At 37.7% G+C, this 22,570-nt stretch overlaps 2 protein-coding genes across 6 annotated transcripts in view; both read left to right on the plus strand.

Moving 5' to 3' along the window:
• Window positions 1-4,314: 4,314 nt before the first annotated feature.
• On the plus strand, window positions 4,315-17,168 carry acbd3 (acyl-Coenzyme A binding domain containing 3). The gene is made up of 8 exons (XM_073856111.1): window positions 4,315-4,638; window positions 5,462-5,600; window positions 8,215-8,358; window positions 8,453-8,611; window positions 8,962-9,136; window positions 13,256-13,439; window positions 14,486-14,770; window positions 15,186-17,168. The coding sequence occupies exons 1-8, from the start codon at window positions 4,371-4,373 to the stop codon at window positions 15,398-15,400; spliced, it is 1,569 nt and encodes a 522-aa protein (XP_073712212.1). The 5' UTR covers window positions 4,315-4,370; the 3' UTR covers window positions 15,401-17,168.
• Window positions 17,169-18,022: 854 nt separating this feature from the next.
• Window positions 18,023-22,570, plus strand: part of nhsl1b (NHS-like 1b) — a 108,009-nt gene continuing 103,461 nt past the window's right edge. For 3 of the 5 annotated variants that reach the window (XM_055187224.2, XM_073856108.1, XM_055187235.2), the window contains exon 1: window positions 18,023-18,734. In XM_055187224.2, the coding sequence (XP_055043199.2) occupies window positions 18,413-18,734 (322 nt within the window). In that variant the 5' untranslated portion in view covers window positions 18,023-18,412. The remainder of the gene's footprint in view (window positions 18,735-22,570) is intronic. The other 2 variants (XM_055187225.2, XM_055187232.2) reach the window with 1 other exon arrangement.

Here is a 22,570-nt window from a genome sequence, read left to right on the forward strand (position 1 = left end):
TCACTCTCTGTCCCCTTTAATGTTAAATAATTGTGTTGTTTTTCACTTCTATTGGAATTGTTATTTTTTTATTAAAACTTAAAATCTTTTTCTTTTAGTCATGGAAGTAAAAAAGCAGGCTTTTAATGCTTTAAATGTATGGCTATCCAATATAATCAAAAAATAATTTACAAGTAAGATAAGGTTTGTACTCTAAAAATACTTTATTTGTAACAAACAGGAGATAAAGAATTTACAAGCGTTTTTTAAAGCAAAGAGTTTTTTTAATCATTACTTAAAAATGTTTCTCATCTCACCATATCCACAGGTACAGAGTCATCATATACAATAAATCCGTGAGGTAGCATTTAAAAAAAAAACATTTAAAACATTTAATTGTTGTTTAAAGCAAAGCATTTATTTACTTGCAGGCTACAGGTGAAGCAGCTCTTTGCGCCTTCTAACGTCTCATAATTGGTCCTCATTTATGTCCAAGAGACTCAATAATAATCTTTTACATTCAATCCTTTAATCTTTCATATTTAAAAGCGTTTTTGTGCTGCTGCGCATTCATGTACTATGTGATAAGCAAACCCACGTTATCGTCCCGTTTATAGGCGCATACTAATGCGCTCTTTAAATAACAAAAAACATTTTGCGCCATTGACTTTAGGCCAGGTTTTTGTTGGTCAATGCTGTAGTCTATTTTAGTTGCCTCAAAATAGCAACGCGCCAACAATGTGCCTTAACACACCTCGTTCTCAGACCAGAACTGGTCTAACATGCATATGTAACATGCATTTAGAATTTGGTGCCTATTTGACTGAGAAAAAGGGGTGTTTGTAGTCTCACTCCCTCAACAAAGATATTGGACTTCCTTCTTTCAATGATGCAAAATGATGATTTTTACATCATTGAAAAAAAGGAAGTGCAACCAGGGGCGTCATGCACCAATTTTCCACGATGTTTGAAAAACGCTTTGGAAAAGGAGACGGGCCGACTACCAAAACACTTATAGCCAATCAGCAGTAAGGGAGCATGTCTACTAACCGACATCCTTGCCGGGTTGCGTATGTGTGGGGCGGGTCTATCAACAGAAGGTCCAGATTCTATTGGGGTAGGGGCGTGTTTGTTTAGGTGATTTCAAATATCAACATTGGCTTTCAAACATTGTGGACTCCGCCTTTAAGGGGGCAGAGTGTGCACGGTTCACAGAAATTTGTGCATACACATACATCAAACGATTTATATAGAGCTTTCAGTTTTTTCAATGGCACTTACATTTCTAACAATATGAGCGCCCCTGCCTTCATGCAAAAATCTCCAAAATAAAAGTATTGACTCACTTTCATATCAAATACTATTCAATCGGAATAATGACATGATATTGGTATCATATTTAAAACAGAAACGACATGTTAAGTTTTGTTTAATGACTTGTTTAATTGTGTCATTAATGCATATTCCACAACAACTGCATTATGAAATTAATGTCATTTTAAATCCATAAAGTATATAAACAACGAAAATGACATAAGCTACAGCAACGTGACTGATTTTATTGTTCAATAATGATTTTAAAAAATATGTTTAGATAAAATTATTAGAGGAACGGATTTTTGCATGAAATTTTACCTCATATGTGAGCATGTGTGATCCCGCACCCGCATGAACTCTGGCAAATTTGGCGTTGTGCCAAGAAGATGAATCTAGAAATTTCTACTAATATAACGTTGAGACGGTCACATTTTAAATCATACATTTTCTACACAGAGGAGGTTAAAGGCGGAGTCCACGATGTTTGAAAAACGCGTTGGAAAAGGAGACGGGGCGACTACCAAAACACACTTATAGCCAAACAAATCAAATGCCGGTTTGCGTATGTGTGGGGCGGGTCTATCAACAGAAGGTCCAGATTCTATTGGGGTAGGGGCGTGTTTGTTTAGGTGATTTCAAATATCAACATTGGCTTTCAAACATCATGGACTCCGCCTTTAACTGCACATTACTGTACTGGGGATTAAAAATGTTGTGAGTGTTTCTTGCATGTTTTAATTCCTCAGATGCATTCCGTCAAATGCAGCAGCAAAATGAAAGCTTGTGAGCGCACTCACGCTGATGACGTCTGCGGCTGCTCTGACTGCAGCGCCTGCAGCCACAAAGTAATGTAACATGTTCAAAACACTATCATAACGGCAAAAATCTCTGAAAAGTGACAAGGAGGATGCAGCACAGAATTCATAATATTGTACATATTAAACAGATTAAAAGACAAGTTACCGATTGATGCATGCAAAATCCATTTGGCTCAAAAAACCAAGGGGGCACGTGCCCCCTCAGTTTGAATGGGCATGATGCCTCTGAGTGCCACACTGAAATCTGTATTTCTCCTGTCTCAGCAGCAACTGCGAAAATGATGCATGACCATTCAAAAACATGACTGGGGTTCTAACTATACAAAGCTATATGCAAATTAGTGATGTGTCCCTTTAAGTTATTTTCTTCCTAAAATAAGAAATTATTTTTCCATTTGACCTGGATAAATATATAACATAACTCAGAAGTTTTTCTTTAAAATTACCCAATTATATTTCCTTGATCCATAAATGTTTTCTATTTTATTGGACAAATCATTTGGCCATTTCTCAATCCGAAGGCTGCAGCCTCCGGAGGTCGCATATGCAGGCTGCATACGTCATCAAGCCTGGCTTATTTAAGTTATCTGAGCATTACATTCGCAAGTCATAAACATACTACAACAATTTACGATTAATTAAGAATAATAGTAATAGAATAAATAACGTTATAATTGTCAATATCCTGAAACAAGACGGTCTTGATGACGTATGCAGCCTACAAATGCGACCTCCGAAGGCTGCAGCCTTTGGACTGAGAAACGGCCTGTGAATGTGTTTTTAGACATTTGAGTATCCTCTGCTGCCCCCTAGTAATATTGAAGAACATAAGTGGAGAGAGGCACAGCCTTCCATTATTTCAAAATGATTGTGCCACACTGCCACTGCAGTATTTTTATAAATATTAGTGTTTTTTTTTATAGTTCTTTGTGCTAGAGAAGGTGTATTTAGAAATATGATAAGATATCACAAAAACATACATATAATTAGCAAAAAGGTAATAAATAAATTCCCCATCCTTTAATAAAATGTTTTGTCCTCAAGTGAGCTTTCCAGTATAATAACTGGTGTTATTTATTTATTATTGTTTTTATGATTTAATGATTCTTACTAAATTAGTTATCTTATTTTTTAAGGTTCAAATCTGGAAACCACTGTGTTAACTTAACTTGCACTTTTTTTGCTAAAGAAGGGTTTGATAACCGAAGTATGCACTGTAATAAAAATCCATTATGAAGTTAAAACAACTTGGTTTTGCAAGTCAATTTTACCTACTATTTTTGACCCGTGATAAGTTGACATAACTTACAAAAACAAGTTAAGTATGTGTGTAAACAAACTATAAGACAGTACCAGTTTGGACCAAAAATGTAAAAAATGTAAAAGTAATATTTAATTTCCTTCCATGTGCGGTCCAAGAAAAAAAAAACATTTTCCAGAGAAAACGAACGAGCTTGTTGCGCTATATGGTAACTAAGCAACTAACTTTTAGGATGACACACGTCAGTATATCAGGGTTGATGAGGCTGAGAAAATTAATTATTTCTATCCAGTACAAGTACAGTGATTTTGAACTGTAATTCTGAAATGTAATGCACATTTTTCTTACTAAGTAACTATAAAATAGGAAAATAGTTTATATATAACCTTGTACCCCAAATAAATATCATTATGAAATGTCAAGCAGTGATTTACTATAAAAATTAATTCATATAAAGAAGTACATTGTAGAAATATTTATATGTTTGTTATATTGGCAACTTTACCCCTTAGCATTCTAGCATGCATTAAAAGTCCTTACAATGTGCATATAAATTGTATCATTAATACAGTGTAAAAGTGTTAAATATTTATTTACATTTAATTTGAGTCGTAGACATTAACAAGTGCACACGTTAGCATCCTAACAGACAAAACAGTTATACATAAATAATATATAAAATGATATAATACAATATACATTTAATTTAATAGGTACTAAACCTAATATTTATCGCTCAAATAATGCCAAAAGGAGACTGTCATCCTTGAATATCTTGAATATATGATATATTGATATCTTGAATATATATATTATTTATTTGACATATAGGTACTATAAATTAGGTCCTATTAATAGCAATTATTCATTATAACAATGCACAATTTAAGTGTGTATCTACTCTTCAACTTTAACATTCTAGTACGTCATGCTGCCGGAAGTTCCGGCAGTGCAGAACGGAAGTAGGTACGTGGCTGCTTCAGCTGACATTCTGCATGATGGCGACAGAGGTTCAGAGCGGCGACCTCAACAGTGCAAATTCAAGCCGGCTCGAAGTTTCTATCGACGGATTGACTTTGAGTCCCGACTCCGAGGGCGAGCAGGAGCAGGCCGAGACGTCTGCTACTCGGTCGGCGGAGCAGAGCTCTGTAAACCTGGATGTCGATGAAGTGGAGGGCGAACATCCCAACAGCAGCACGATCGAGAGGAAATGGGGCTTTCCTTTAGCAGAGCTCTACGGGCTAGCGCTAAAATTCTTTAAAGGTACCTTACGGCACTGTATACACTAATATAGCCGTTGGTTTAAGACTAACATACATTTTATAGTGTAATCCCTTTGAATCACTGGTTATAATGTGATGCACGGATTGATCTCTTCATGTTAGCTGCTATGTTGTTTCAATTTAAGATCCTAGTTTTCTTAGCTTTTGTGCACGGAATATATTTAAGTAGTATATTTAAATAACGTTTCGTCTGTGCTAAGTAAAACGTTTTGCTTTAGTAGATCTTTTTAGTCTTTGATAATTGTTATGGATGAGGACCCCTAGAGGTTTTGATTCAATCATTGTCACGTGACTGGTCCCATGCCTGATGACTAAAACTCCACATACTGTAAAAAGTAACACAGATATTTAAGCAGATACCATTTGGATTGGTAAACCACTGGATCTGACTAGCAGCGAATTATAAGCAGTATTACATAGAGATGTTCACTGATTTAGCAATGGTAATGTTTGACTATTAATATATAATCATAAACATAAAATTTTTTGCTTGCTTATTGTATATGATCAATGGTCATATTTAGTGGTACACAACTGATGCTCCGATAAAGACGTTTCAGATTTCAGCGGATGCTGGAGCCATTATGAATTATGTTCTTCCTGTTAAGTGGACAATCAGAGCTGTGGTACATTTGAACACTGATGTATATCCCATTATTCTGCATCTCGAGTTGATCTCTCTTTCACCATTTACAGAAAATTTTCAAACATTTACAAGCCGTCTTTTTTTGCTATTATTGACCGTCTAATGTGTTAAGAGCTTGCTCAGGTTTTAAATAGACAATTTTCACTGTTCTTTAAAGAGAAAGATGGGAAAGCCTTTCATCCAACCTATGAGGAGAAACTTCGACTGGTGGCCCTCCACAAACAGGTGTTGCAAGGACCTTATAACCCAGATGCTTCCCCTGAGGTGGGCTTCTTTGATGTGCTGGGAAATGACCGCAGGAAAGCACGCTGATTTCATTTTGGATGTTACTGTGCCTCTACTGTTTTTAAGTTACTGTCAAATTAATATGCATCAGAATATAGATTTCCCATTTGGTTAGGATGTTATTGTACACAGGAGAGTATATCTACACCAAAGTTACTTTAAAGGCGGGGTGCACGATCTCTGAAAGCCAATGTTGATATTGATATTGGAAATCACCTAAACAAACACACCCCTATCCCAATAGAATCTGGACTTCTTTTGATAGACCCGCCCCACACATGCGCAACCCAGGCAACGATGTCGGTTAGAAGACACGCCCCTTACTGCTGATTGGCTATAAGGGCGCACTCACATTATCCAAACCAAACCAAACCATGCCCCAGCGCGAATGTCACCCCTCCCTACTCCCCCATGTGCACGCACTCACACTGTACTTGTATCGATCCGAGTCCGGGCGCGCTTTCGTCATTAAGATGCGATTGTTTTGAAAAAAGCAGGAAGTAAAGCTCTCACTGAACACTGGAACCCACCGTAATGATAGGTCTGTGGTTTTTTATTCGGAGTCGTTTGGTGCTCGATTACAGACAGCCCTCTCACATGTCATCATATTGCTTAGTTGATCTGTCACGTGCGCAGCGCGGACATTCACGTAACCCCGCTGCACGCATCAAAAGGTTTTTACGGAGGCAGATGAAGGTGAGTGGTCGCGCAACTGACGTCTTCACCTTTTGAACCGCGCTCCGGCCCACCTCTGCAACCCGGCCGCGGCGCGATTAACCAATCCGCGCCCGGGCGCGGAGCAGAGCACTCACACTAGTCAAACGAACCAGGCTTTGGGGGTCAAACGCGCCCTAGCACGGTTTGGTTTGGATAGTGTGAGTGCGCCCTTAGTGTGTTTTGGTACTCAGCCCGACTCCGAAAGCGTTTCTCAAACACCGTGCACCCCGCCTTTAATGAAGTTGTGCCACTCGGTGGCCATGGTTGCAATGCCTCCAGGCAGTTATTTTATTCGTACAAGATTAAAATCTGCTTGAATGGGGAAACAAACCAGATGTTTAAAGGCGGAGTGCACAATGTTTGATAGCCAGTGTTGATATTTGAATTCACCTAAACAATCACGCCCCTACCCTAATAGAATCTGGACCTCCTTTTGATAGACCCGCCCCACACATACACAAACCAGGCAACGATGTCTGTTAGAAGACACGCACGCCCCTTACCTGTTGATTCGCTACAACTGTGTTTTGGTAGTCGCCCGACTGACTCTCTTTAAAAGCGTTTTTCAGAAATTGTGCACTCCGCCTTTAAATTTCTGACCAACTATTAAACCTGACATCAATAGGCTTTATGCCCAGCTGCACTACTTCCTGAACTTCAGTCAGCTCCTTGTTTCCTGTCTGCCATTATTGGACAAACTGATTAATCCAGGTGTGCCTGACCTCAGGAGTCACAAAAACAATAATCAGACACACCTGGATTAATCAGTTTGTCCAATAATGGCAGACAGGAAACAAGGAGCTGGCTGAAGTTCAGGAAGTAGTGCAGCTGGGCATAAAGCCTATTGTGTTATTAAAGGAATATTCCATTTTCTTAAAAGAAAAATCCAGATAATTTACTCACCACCATGTCATCCAAAATGTTGATGTCTTTCTTTGTTCAGTAGAGAAGAAATAATGTTTTTTGAGAAAAACATTGCAGGATTTTTATCATTTTAATGGACTTTAATAAAGCCCAACATTTAATACTTAACTCAACACTTAACAGTTTTTTTTAACGGAGTTTCAAATGACTATAAACGATCCCAAACGAGGCATAAGGGTCTTATCTCGCGAAACGATTGTCATTTTTGACAAGAAAAAAAAAGCTCTTTTAAACCACAACTTTTCATCTAGGTCCGGTCCAGCGCGACCTAACGCAAATGCGTAGTGACGTAGGGAGGTCACGTGTTACATATATAAAACGCACATTTGTGGACCATTGTAAACAATAAACTGACACAAAGTCATTAATTAGTATCAGTTGACATACAACAACGTTGGAATGGTTCTCTTTCAACACACTTGTAAACACTGGGGCGGAGTTTCGCGTTCGTCCTCTGTGACCTCTTGACATCATGACGTATTGGGTACGTGGGGTCACGCTGACGCATCACGACTGGATCTAGATGAGAAGTTGTGCTTTAAAAGTGGATATTTTTTATTTTTCTTATCAAAAATGACAATCGTTTCGCTAGATAAGACCCTAATGCCTCGTTTGGGATCGTTTATAGACCTTTGAAACTCCGTTGAAAAAAACTGTTAAGTGTTGAGTTAAGTATTAAATGTTGGGCTCTATTAAAATCCATTAAAATGAGAAAAATCCTGCAATGTTTTCCTCAAAAAACATAATTTCTTCTCGACTGAACAAAGAAAGACATCAACATTTTGGATGACATGGTGGTGAGTAAATTATCTGGATTTTTCTTTTAAGAAAATGGAATATTCCTTTAAGTTCAAATTGTGCTAAAACAGTTTTTGCTTCAGCTACTGCATACGTGCACAGGTTGGTAAGAGCCAACGATATGTATAATCATAAGTCTTCATCGACAAATCAGACATAGATCAGCAATAACACATGTCACTTCTACAGGAAAGAATGGGCTTCTTTGGGCAACATGGAGAAGGACGAGGCCATGTTGGAGTTTGTGAAGCTGTTAAACAAGTGTTGCAATTTATTTGCACCTTTCATTGCATCACATAAGATCGAAAAGGAAGAACAGGAGAGAAAGAGGTCAGGCCAGCAACAAAAAATGATTTTACTGTTTTAATGGTTTAGTTTTATAACTATATAATTTACTCTTTTACCCCCTAAACTTGCTGAGAAGGCAAGAGGAGGAGGAGCAGAGACGAAGAGAGGAAGAAGAGCGTGAGCGACAGCGTCAGGAGGAGGAGAGGCGCAGACGGGATGAGGAAGAGAGGCTGAGGAGGGAGGAGGAGGAGAGGAGGCAGGTTGAAGAAGAAAGGCTCCGAGTTGAACAGCAGAAGTGAGTGATGGCGGTTAATTTATCCAGACTTGACTAGTGTTAAAGGGATGGTTCACCCAATAATTAACATTCTGTCATCTATGCTATTTCTAGTTCTTTAAGAAAATTGTTTTGTTCTGCTGACACCCCTGTAAAGTTTTTTTTTTTTTATATTCAGTCCAGAATTAGCTTTAGAGTATTACGTTTAAGAAACTCATTTATGAAAAGCCATAGAAAGCTGACATGGCCTAAAAAATCACAATCACTGCATGTTTGTCTTGTGTGTCAAAGTACTTATGGTAGTTTGGATTCATACTTGACCGTGTACATCATTTATTCATTTCTGCTTCACTTTCTCTCCGGTATGTTAGGCAGCAGATCATGGCTGCGCTGAATGCGCAGACAGCTGTGCAGTTTCAGCAGTATGCTGCGCAGCAGTACCCCGACAGTCTGGAGCAGCAGCTCATCCTCATCCGGCAGCTGCAGGAGCAGCACTATCAGCAGTACATGCAGCAGCTCTATCAAGTGCAGCTTGCGCAGCAGCAGGTGAGAGATCTCGCAGCTCCATCAATGTCTTGACTGATGCTTTTTACTAGGGATGCTCCGATCAGGATTTTTGCAGCCGATACCGATCACCGATTTGTAATCTTCGTGATCGGCCGATACCGATTCCGATACCGATTTTTTTAAAGCTGATATGCAAGCTCTTTGATGACTGTAACTGTTACAATCTTTCTAAATAAAATAATACCACGGATGTTGCCTTTGTTATATTACTTGCAGTAATTAGGTATATAATTGTTTTAATAGAGACTCAAATAAATAAGCACAACATATTTATTCTGCAAAGAGAAATTTAATATGGCTTTAAAAAGGCTTATGTCTCCTAAAAGTACTGAAAATAAAACACTTCACAGTCTTTACTGTATTAATTAAATATACACGCATTCGTATGAAGTATAAAAGTTCTTTAGTCAAGAGCAGAAAGTGATTTTATTGAGAGATGAATTAGGTTACTGCAGCTTTAAGACGTAAGAGAGAGATCGCTCTGTTCACGTGCACTGATGACAGGCTGCTGTGTGTGTGGGTGGCGGCTGAACGCAGACAAGCAGCTGTGAGGAAAATAAAAGTTTAAACGCTCAAAACTTTAAGACGCATGCAAATAAGAAACTTTTGCCATGAGGATGCAATTGTCCCTGATAGATATGTGTTGTATACGCTGTTTGATGGGGATGTGAAGACGTCTCGCGCTGTTTACCGGAGCGCGATCCTCATAGAAAATACGCATATCTCTGTAAAGGCAAAGAGAGACATACAAATCTGCACGCTGCACATGAGCAACAGGTTGTAAAAATGCTCGCGCTACGTAAAAATGTCTTTAATTGCAGCCATATTCAGGATCCTTTTGATGACAAAAGTAAACAGAAAGATCGGTTTATGAGATCGGCAGATTTAGGGCTCAGTCACACCAAAAGCGTTTATGGCAGTTGCAGGCGCCTTTTTTGAATGATATTCTATGGGCAGGGGGCGTTTGCGCGCTGTTTATGCGCGCCGAGCGCCTTGCGGTTTTCTGCCGCCATGCCGCGCACGTGTTTTTGAAGGAGCGCTGAGAGCGAAGAAGCGCCTGACGTCATTCGCGTCTTCCATTGTCCAATCCAATGAGGGGAGAGGCGGGCCTTACGTTGTGGTGAGGGAAGTTTACAGTTGCTTTGAAGAACCGGACTCCACTCGCTCACTCTCTCCTGCGTGTTTGTGCACCTCTCATCCTCAAACAAGGTCAGAGCAAGCGTCCTCTTTTTAAAGTTTCTGCTAATATGACAGTTAACAGCAAAAGAGCGCTCACGCTTCAATATTTAATTGACAAGACAGCTGACTCGGTGGTTGCTGAGCAATATGAAAAGCCGCGCCGCACTGCTCTTTTTTTAAAAAAGGCAGTGCGTCGCGCCTTGCGGGTGCACGCGGTGACAGCGCGTTTGGTGTGACGGAGCCCTTAGCGAGCACCGATCGAGTCATTTAATGCCATTATTGGCCGATACCGATCGGCGGCCGATCGATCGGAGCATCCCTACTTTTTACCATAGGGACATTCTGCAAGGCCTACAGTAAAAAAATTAAAAGGTTGCATTTGTATTGTTACCAGCTCATAAGTGTGTTTATGTCTGCGTCTTGCCTCTACAAGCCTTTGTTAAACTAGTTTTAATGATTCATAATATTACTCAATTATTTGCTTGAAGTTAGTGCTGGGCATAGATTAATCTACCTTTGAATATATATATATATATATTAGGGGTGGGCGATAAACCGGTATGATGGTAATTACCGGTATTGTGTCACGCCATGATATGGATTTTGCAAAACCGTTGATACCGGCGCTACATATTTTGAAACATTTTAAATTCTTTTTTTGCACTTATATCATGGTTCCTGCGGGGTGTTAAAAAATTACCTTCAGTTAGTTATATCTAAGGCCTTAAAATGGCCAGATCTTCATCCTAGCACTTACATTTAACTTTCTGAATGTTATTTTTTTAAGACATAGCAAAATAACTGGTTACATTTACATAGCAAATAACTGGTTACATTTCAAGTAGTGCTGGGCATAGATTAATCTAGATGAATCTCACACAAAATAAAAGTAACTTTTTGCCTAATATATGAGTCTGTGGTCTGAATAACCATTATGTATATATAAATACACACACATTGTATGTATTTAAGAAACATTTATATGTGTGTGTGTGTGTGTGTGTGTGTGTGTGTGTGTGTGTGTGTATTCAATTCAATTTTTATATATATATATATATATATATATATATATATATATATATATATATATATATATATATATATATATATATATATATATATATATATATATATATATATATATATATATATATATATATATATATATATATATGAAGAGTTTGGTTCCAAAACGCGATAAACGCCATTTTTGAAAAAAATGAGTTACTGCCAAAGTCAGCATTATATCAGGTCAGTAGTTAAAAGTAAATTCTTAATTTTACGCAAAATCTAATATCCGCCGTGTTATTCTGTCATCTTTTCTCCCTTTTTTCCCAAAATGCGATAAGCGCCACTTCCCCTTTTTTACAGAACGCAATAAATCCCACAGCGCACCATTCACGCAATGTAAACAAACATGGCGGCGCGCTGCGTACATGGAGTCCTAGTTTTCCTCATCTACTTTGTACTTTGTGATCAACAAACAAAACAAAATAATACTTTAATTGCATTTATAAACCTGTGATGGTTTTCTGTGATGGGGAAAGAAACGTAAGCCATCAACATCTAATAATTTCCCTGAGAGGCACTCGGGAGACGGGTGCTTGTTCTCCCGACAGCATCAAGCTTCTCATGCTAAAACATTGACCCCAGAGGATCTTATGAAAAACTTTCCATAATTTTACTCAAAGTCAACGAAAATCGAGCAGGACCAAAAACATTTTACAGCTGATCTCTGTGAAAGACGTTAAGCGACGACGTCAAGTTATAACCGCAATGACGGGGTTCTTAATATGACAAAGTAAGTGTTTTGATTAATAACATTAATGTTTATATTTTTAATTAGTGTGTACAACTAGTCAACTAAATGAATATAACATGGCAAAGATGAATGCACATTTATATAGGCTATTGATTCAATAGATTTATAGCATTTTGAATAAAACTTGTCATGGATTTATTGCATTTTGTGGAAAAAATAATCCGTTTTTATAATAAATCTTTAAAAATCAACTTATGGATTTGAATTTTTTATGTTTTTATAACCTAAAGATGCTATGTGAAAGTTTGTAACAGAAAATAGTTGTTTTCATCTTGTCACTTTCTTGGTATAGAAAACACGTTTTTACCAAAATTTGTCAAAATGGATTTATTGCGTTTTGGAACCAAACTCTTCATATATATATATATATATATGAGTGAAAAGGGAGTAACACCGTGAAACGCCTTTGAAGCAGTGAGGTAAAAAAAGCCTCCTAAATGTATAACACTGTTGACGCGCTGTTGGTGTCTTGGGACTCGAAAGCCCGACTGTTTAAGTTGATTTTCAATAAAGCAGTGTTGAATTTGTTCGCTTCTGGGTCCTCTTATGTTTCAGAACCTGGCAATGCTTAGGTAAGCCACGGGCTTGTTTCTCGCCAAACTCGCTGTATACAGATCACGACACCTGAAATATAGCCTTTGACAGGATTTGCATGCAGTATGATGTGCATCCTCTTAAAAAAATTATTATTAAAAATGGATTGAAGTGCAATCTGAGCTTTTCGTACACACACACATGTAAATGTTTCTTAAATACAATACATGAATGTGTGTGTATTTATATACATAATAATTATTCAGAGCACAAACTCATATATTATGCAAAAATTACGTTTATTTTGTATGAGATTAATCTAGATTAATCTATGCCCAGCACTACTTGAAATGTAACCAGTTATTTGCTATGTAAATTAACTATGTACCAGTATATTTGTTCTATGGGTGCCACCATGTTTTTGTTTTTCAAAGTTGTGAGGTTTCAAGTTGATATTTTGATATTTCAACAAAGACTGGAAAATGACTTTTGTGATCGAATTGTTGTTTTTTGTGAGCCTTGACTTGTTTTTAAGAGCTTGTTTTACTGTCGTTTTCCTTTAGGCTGCCTTGCAGAAACAGCAGGAGGATGCTATAGTGCTGTCTACCTTAGAGGCCAGTGATATGTCAGCGCCCCCTGTTGGAGAGGAGGCTCCCTTGTTAAACGGCCGGGCAGAGTCCACTACTGACAGTTTAGAACGAGAGCCAGATGTGGAGCCTGCAGATGAGGTTACTGAAAATGGACCTGGTGAGTTAAAAACATAAAATAAATGCTAATATTTTGTTAAAATTCACTAACTTGGTCTGCATCCGAAAGGACTTTCCTTTTGGTTAATATTACCAATACTTTTTTATTTTTCAATCCCTCTTCACCTTATGCCTAGTTTTCAACCATTACCCAATGGATAAAGTCAGGTCACAGTATTCATTATACTTCAATAAATATGTGAATACCCAGCTAGTCTTTTTTTTCTTTTTGATAAATTGTTTTGTACATAAAAGCATCCTATATAATATAAAGAACATTCTGTAAAGATATAACCTTAATATCTTTAATATTGACTAAGACCATGTTAGATATTAAAATCAACGTCTGAAATCAAACTTTGATTCTCATAATTAGACTATGAGCCTGGATTTCACAAACAGGATCACATATTTAATCTTGTTTTAAACAGATTATAAAAGTAGGTTGTAGATACCAAAATCATGTTTTGATTATATTTAATTTCAATCTGAAAATTCTTTTGTAAGTTGCATTTATATTGCAAATCATATGGTTTTGCATTTAAGGGGACATATAATATAAATTAGACTTTTTCCTTGTTTAAGTGCTATATTTGGGTCCCCAGTGATTGTATCAACCTAGAAAATGTAAAAAAAAAAGATCAAACCAGTAACTTAGTATTCGTAAACAATTTTCTACAAGCATGTGAAAAAATAGGTAATTGAAATTTGGCTCCCCCTGGGATGTCAGAAGGGGATAATACTGCCCCTTAATCTGCACTATCCAATCATGGCACTGCTATTTAGTGCAGCTCGTTTGCATTTTAAAGGACACCCAAAAATGTCAAATTTTTGCTCACACCTACAAAGTGACAATTTAAACATGCTATAATAATTTATCTATATGGTATTTTGAGCTAAAAATTCACATACGTACTCTGGGGAGACCAAAGATTTATTTGACATCCTAAAAAGTCTTGTGAAATGTCCCCTTTTAAATAAAAATACTAATCATTCAAAATATGTGCTCATCTATACCCAATAATCACTTTGTTTATTTATTCACAGATTCTCCCCCTGTAATAGCAGCCCCTTCTATGTGGACCCGACCACAAATAAAAGACTTTAAAGAGAAGATCCGTCAGGACGTAGACTCTGTGATCACAGTGGGTCGAGGGGAAGTGGTAACTGTCCGGGTCCCCACGCACGAGGAGGGCTCCTATCTCTTCTGGGAGTTTGCCACTGACTATTACGACGTTGGATTTGGAGTCTTCTTTGAATGGACTGATTCAACTAACGCATCGGTCAGCGTGCATGTCAGCGAGTCTAGTGACGAAGACGAGGATGAGGAAGGTGAGAAAGTTATGTCTATGGATACAGGTTACTTAAAGGAACAGTATGCAAGAAATTTATATCAATTAATCATAAAATGGCCCTGATATGTCACTAGACATTAAGAAAACATTTTAATTTCAAATACTTATATCACTGACAACAGTGGTCTGGCCAGGATATTGTCATTTAAAAAGTGGAGTTGCAGCCCTCAACTGATGTTTATGTTGTCATGTTGTGTATTGTCCACCAGTTGTGTGATTGCAGTACCAGTTTTAGCCACAAGTTTTGTGATTGCAATACCTGTTTTGGCCACAATCCTACATACTGTTCCTTTAATTGTGGCAATTATTATTTTTTGTTTTATTTACTGTTTTCCACACACAAAAAAACAAGATTTTGGTTACATATTTAACTTCTGTTTTTATTCACTCAGGTGAGGCCCAGTCAGAAGAGGGGAAGGCTAAGAAAGATGTTGGGAAGCCACAGGTGGATGAGATAGTGCCGGTGTACCGGCGGGACTGTCATGAAGAGGTGTACGCTGGGAGTCACCAGTATCCCGGCCGTGGCATATACTTGCTCAAGTTCGACAACTCCTACTCCCTCTGGAGGTCTAAAACCGTCTACTACAGAGTATACTATACCAGATAAGCCTGAAGTCAAGACTGTGGGACAGGACTGTGTGTATGTAAAGTTTAATAGAAAGGAAAGAAAGATAAAAATGAGGAAATGTACGGAATGTGCACTACTGGGGGATGTAGGGATTTGGCATGAGTGTGTGCGTGTTTCGATGTGTATGCAAACCTTATGGGTGTGTCCATCATGCTGTATGAATTCAGCAGGAATTGGGTCATCCCTGTTTTGCACTCAAAAAGATGTAGTGCTTGTTGATATCACTGTCTTATATACCTAGTGTGACTTAAATCAGTCTCCATCTTCTAATTTCATCCAAAGAGGTGCTTCAGTACAATAATAGGATAAGTAAGTATGTATCCTAAGTAGAAATGGGCAACAAAAGTTTAGATATTGAACGAAGGAGGTAAAACGCTAACTTGGCTTTATCCTGGAGTTCTTCCTCGTTTAATTCGCCACTAAATAAATCAGCGCATCTATACTCAAGTTTCTCACCCTATGAGCACAGAGGCGCATCAGTGTGTATCCGCCCAAGGGCTGCCTCTGTATGAACGTATGGACTTTTCTCAGTGGATGAGATTTCTCTGGACTACATGATGGAGGCCTTTACGAAAGGAGATTTTGCAGCATTTTCTAAAATGGATGGATTGCGTCTAAAACATTTAATAAATATTTATTAATCTCTGTGGTAGGGTAGGGTCATTTATGTGTCTATGTCCTATAACATTAATCTCATCTCCCATACTTTTCCGCTTCCACAGAGACCCAAAATCTATTGTCGGACATTGTTGTTTCTGTTTATGTGCTTTGTTTGTTTTTCAGTGAAATATAGCAGTATTTTAATGTTGTGGCACTGCTAGAAACAAAACATTCTTGCCTTTTAATTTTATTGTTTTTTGTTGCATCTCTGTGCATGTAGTTACAGACAACCATGTCAGAATTTAAAGTGTCAAATGGTTTCAATTTACATACACTTGGTTCTCTATTAGAAAAAGTAACAAGCATCTTTTATTCTCATTTATTAATGATGAAGTGTTTCTAAATCGACCAAGACTAACTATCAAAAGCAGCATTTGACTCTCTTGATTCCTCTGCTTATTTCTGTTATTTATTTGACAGTACATTGCTTAAAGACTATTTCCATAAAGTTACTGACAATATACAGAATGTGTTATTTTTCCCAATCTTGTTTCAACATGGTATCACGTCATCCTCAAAACAATAATAGGTTTGATTCTGGATTCATCACTGAGTGAAATGTGTCTTGTTGGTGATTTGAATGTCAAAGACACCTGTGTAATGCAGGTCACTGCTGTTTAACTGTGATCAAACGTTGTCCATATAAACAAATACAGATGCTGTTACACTGTGCTTACACGATAAATAAAGCAGGTGTCCATTGATTCAAGTTGTAAGTCGAAGAGCTCTGATGATTCAGTATTCATTGAGACTGACATGCTTATGCTGTCCAAAGACTACATTAATATACCATGTACAGTTCATTGGTTATAGTTACTGGCTATTCTTTCTGTGTATTTTCTTTTTCATTTTTGTTTTGTAATGCTGGTTTCTGGTCTTCTTAAAGTAACATGTAAAGCGCAAAGTATTTGGATGATAAGACAGCGAAATTGCTATGAGAAATATTACTGGCAGAAACGCCAGTAATGTTCTGACCATAAAGGTATGAACAAGTATTTTTGTGTTGGTTTTGCTTGTGTGATCTGATCTGTATGCATACAAGGATGAGTGTCCTGTACATATATGATTAAACTTGCGTTCCTCTGTATGATCTGATTCTTCCTTGATACCAGAACAGAAACCATCTAATGGATTTAATCGTTATAATGGGATTCATATTGGTTTCAGTTGAAATTATAGTAAACTCTGTGGGGCGACTCTACTGTAATGGGTTGGGTTTTGTTGCTGTGTGGGAAACAGTAGAACACCATAAAATCTGACTGGTTTTAATGATTAACAGCTGATGGTTCATACTGGTATTTGTAATGAAACCATTATGATGCGTTTTGTTCCGGAGGGATGTTTCATGTATAATTAGTTGTTATGTGATACAAAATATCCATTTTACTGTTTAAAACAAACTATAAGAATTATTTTGGTAGCTGGGAATGTGACTCATCATAATACTAACGCAAACCCTGGGTCATGATTTCCCTATGCAAAAATAAGTTTCAGCAGGCATATTGTTAACAGGAACTAGTATCACTCCCATCCAGAAATGCAGCTTCAGCTGGTTTCACTGCCACACAAAACAATAGGCAACTTCCTACACATTGCGACCAAAGACCAAAAAAGCTCATCTGATCCTCCCTGGCAATGTTTTTTTAGAAGCGTACTACTGTTTTGAACCATTGGAGGGAGCTATAGACGTGCTACTATAATATGTGTGCATTGTATCTTTAAGTTTACATTTTCAAGCGACTACAGGCTAAACGGACAGATTTTTTTACTAGTTGTTGATTTTAATTACATTTAAAATATTCAATATTACGTTTGGTTCTATAAAACTACTACTATTACTAAGATTCTATAAAATCTTTACTATTTTACATAATAAGTAATATATTCACGATTAAATAATAGTTAAAGTACATCTAATTTCTTTAGTAGTTTAATTTACTTTAGGGACGTAAATCTGCCATAAAAAATGCGTTTAAATCCGTGATAATCCAAATATCCAGTCCGGGTTTTCCAGCTAAAGACAGGTAACCTCTCTTCACATCGCTGTCCAGAATCCAGTTCCAGTCGCTACAGGTGGTTGGAAATCTGTTTCCGGGTTTTTCCTCATACCTTCCTTCACTTTCCTGACTGGATTCGTTGCTTTCAAAAGCGCGTTCCCTGATGCTTGCGAACAACATCAGCGCAAACGGTCCGGACCACTTCTGCATCTTTTAAAAATATGGCGGGACCTTTTCTTTACACAACTTTACCTTGTGGGAACTTTTGGGACACATCTTTTGGATATTAAAACACGTCGTCGCGATGTTCGTCTACATTTAAATCAGGTTTAAAATGCCTTTCCCGCAGAGAACCGTTGAGCCTCAGCTGGTAAGCAGGTTGAGAGGGAGCGAAGGCTCAGAAAAGAGTTTCATCACATCGGATGGTCGCAGAGTTCGCAAGCCTGTTTTGTTCAACTCTTCGGACGAAGTTTGTTGTCAAACACTCACCGGTATTTTGCATCAGCTGTCCGATTTATCGCGACATGCCAGTGACATTTTCCTGGGAATCGAGTCTCAGGCGGGGCTGATCACGCAACGGGCGACGAGGATTCAAGTGCGTCTGGAGAGACTGCAGATCGTCGCGCGCAACCTTGATCCCAAAAAAGTTAAAATACGTAAGTTTAGAGTGTAGATTCATTCAACCTTCATTTACCTATCGTTTCTCACATCAGAAAATGTAATAGCAAAAACAATACATTAACTGGTAAATTGACATTTTAAAGACTGCACTTCAAATAAAAAATAACAAAAACAAAAGGCGAGTGTGAATGCTGTGGGACAAGCACATGGCGTTTTGTTGGTGTAATGACTTGAGGTGAAGACGGTGCAGTATTCCTAAAGGGCAGAAGTCATGTCAAATGTGATAGATGTGATTTAACGTACCATCTGCGCCCATTAACACCCCTACCACAAACTAATCAAAGACACCCCGCCTTCATTTGGGAATTATGCGCATATTTGCATTGCATATAGATAAGTTAGCCAGTTGTGCGCTATGTTACTGTAAATCTCTCCATTGCGGACGAAACGTCAACGAGAGTTGTATTAAAGAGATATATGTCACCCACATATGATATGACATTTCTCCAATAGTTTGCTCACCCTCATGGCATCCCAGACATGACTTCATTTTTCAGTTGAACACAACTCATTTTACATTTAAATGTTTTCGTGTTATTTTTACATGCTTCCATTACTAAAGTAATCCAAATGTTTCCAGAGGGTTGTTTTGAAGTGAGGCGACTGTGAGAGAAAAACCAAAAAGTCTTATACATCTGGGATGAGGATGACATGAATAAGAAGAAATTAAATTATTAGAGAATTTTCATATTTGGGTGAACTACACTTTCATTCACCAACTACACTTTCATGACTCGTGTCAGAAACAGTGTTAGTTTCCCACAGGGATCATCTCTTATTTCCTGACCTTGAGGAATCAAACATAACAATAACATGTTACATTAGACATTAGATACATGACTCACTGCGGGGCCAGTACTCATAATAGTCAAATAGTTTGTTTAACACAAGCCGACAGTACCACCCTTTTTTGGGTCAAATTGTTTTAATAATTCATGACCCTGCCTGTAAATTCCAGGCTGAAGTCTCGTAAATCTAATTATGAGATTATTAGAAACATTAGAAAGTTTAAAGGGATAGTTCACCCAAAAATGAAAATTCTGTCATTATTCACCTCTTCATGTTGTCCTAAACCTGTATGAATTTCTCTTTTCTGATGAACACAAAATAAGATATTTTGGTAAATGATGGTAAGCACACAGCTGATTGTACTAATTGACTTCCATAGTAGAAAAAACGAATGCGATTGAATTCAATGGGTACCATTAACTGTGTGCTTACCATCATTTATCAAAACATCTTCTTCATCATTTATTACAATACTTCCATAAGTTTTCCTACTATGGAAGACAATGGTTACAATTAGCTGATAATTTATCAAATTATCTTATTTTCTGTTCATCAGGAAAAAAACATAAAGGTTTAGAACATGAGGATAAGAAAATAATGACAGAATTGGGTGAACTATCATTTTAATTTCAATCTTTTATATGACCTTACTCAGTCAATATTTAATATAACGTTATATTTTACACAGAATGTTGTATCATTCTTTTATGTACAAAACCGTAAATCACAAAAAAGAAAACGACTAGTTGGGGTTTCAAGATGATGCACATTTATTGTGCTGTACTTCTCATGAAATCAGATTTTTCTAGATAAGGAGCAAGTTGCGTGTAAAAACTAGAGAATGCAGATTTATTACTACACCTATGTTTAGGATACACATCGTTTTATGAATAAACAGTAAGTTTTTAAAAATACTAAAATTTATAATCTTTTAAACAAATGATATAAGAGAGTAGATGATTGTTTCATTGTGTTAGAAACATCCCCCTGCTGTTTGTTTATAATCCTGGATTTTGATAACTGGAATTGATTCATTCTTGTTCTAAGTGTCTTAGGGTGTTTTCACACCTAGTTCGTTTGAGCCCTCCAAATGCTCTCAGATCAGTTAAGGGTGTACCGTAAAACTTCAAATAATAGCCGAGTCCCAAATAGACGCCTGTCTCTTTTAGACGCCTGGTGTGACGACAGGTTTGGGTAAATAAACGCCTGTCTCAAATAAAGGCCTGGTCTGTTTTTTAGTTTCGGGTTGTATTTAATCTTCTAAAACCCGTCAGATAGTCTGTTTAAGACAGTTCTATGGTGCAGATTGAACACGCTAAAGTTTTTTTTTTGCTTACCGGTAACGTTAGATGTCACGTGACAGACGCAGTCGTTCCGTTACTCATCACTATGACAATACAACAAGCTTCGTCGTCAGGATTGAGGTGATGATGACAGTAGCGAAGTGGCAAGCGGGACTTTTCCCCGTGGGTCGGTAGTGTTTTGGGGCCGCTGATAATAGCCGGGCTTTCAGTCTGTTGTCATGCATGCACTCCCGCCACACATTGTATTTCTCGCGCGGAAACACTATTTATCATATTTAATATGCAGCAGCGCCCAAAATGTATCTGGCCGCACTGCTCTCTTTCTCTATCAAGCCCGTCTTCCCTAGAGTTCTAGTCGAGCAAGCCAATACAAAAAAAAAAGAAAGAGGCTACACAATAGCCAATCAGAAAATAGCACTGTTGTATCTGGGTAAGATTTCACGCAACAACCAATGAAAAAACATATCCTTGTTTGCTTTATTTATACTGCCAATAATTTAAGACTGTTGTTATTACACAAACTAATTTGTTAAACACATTGAAATTAAAAATAAAACGTAATATGTGGTAACCTCCTGCTGTCATGCTGGAACAATTAAAATAAAAGCCTGTCTCTTATAGACGCCTGTCTCTTTTAGACGCCTGGTGTGATGATAGGTTTGGGAAAACAAAAGCCCGGGCTATTATTTGAAGTTTTACGGTATATGTGAACAAACCAAGTGATCTCAGACCCCCCTAAAAGGACCCAGAAGTGAACCGAACTCAGACCACGTCAGGAGGTGGTCTGAGTACGGTTCGCTTTTGGGTTCTTTTGTGGTTCGATTTCTTTTTGATATGTGAAATCAATGAGGTCCCGGTCCGCTTTGCGTGTTGTTTGGACATGGTATCAAAATCAACTGCTGCACAGAAAGCTGGGGTCTGAGTTCTTATGAAGTTGTGATGTGAACAAGAAAAGGTCTGAGATCACTTCAGTTCTGAAGAGGACCAAAAAAAGAACTGGGTCCTCTTTTGAGTCCACTATATTGTGAACACCAAAAGGACTGAGGTCACATTCAGCTAGTCCCTTTTCTGGTTCACTTTAAGTGAACTGGGTTTGGTTCTTTTAAAATGAACTACATGTGAAAACACCCATAATGTCCTGTTTATCCTGCTAATCGTTTAAGACTTTGAATCATCATCACAACTGTTGGTAAATGCTTAACCATGCCCAGGCACTTGTGATGTCAGAAAGGTGTTTTCAACACAAATTCAAACTCAAAAGCTTATCTTACATTTGATACATTGAACCCAACCTATGGCTACAAGTCTAGAACAGTTACGTAATCTATAATGAAGTAAAACATAATAGTTTAAAGGACAAGTTTGGTATTTTACACTTAAAGCCCTGTTTTCAGATTGTTTATGGTGAAATAGAATGGTTTTGACTGAAATTTCAACATATGCGGCTGCCCCGAGAATTTTCGGGTGTTTGTGTTTCACCTCCCACCTCTACAATGGGTTTATAGGTGCACTGCAACATTCCTTTCTAAAATGCATTAAACTTTCATTTACAAAGACGTGAAACTCACCGAGTGGTCAGGGGTGTTCACTGATATGCTCACAAAAAAAATCGCTGCAAAAGTTGCTTTCCAACAGGTGTTTTAGCATTTGTTGTAAACTTGTGGACCTTGAATAATAGAAACTCCAGCCCAGTTGGTTGCGATAATCCGCCTTTGCCA

This window comes from Misgurnus anguillicaudatus, chromosome 18, assembly GCF_027580225.2.
Source record: "Misgurnus anguillicaudatus chromosome 18, ASM2758022v2, whole genome shotgun sequence".
Lineage (NCBI taxonomy): Eukaryota > Metazoa > Chordata > Actinopteri > Cypriniformes > Cobitidae > Misgurnus > Misgurnus anguillicaudatus.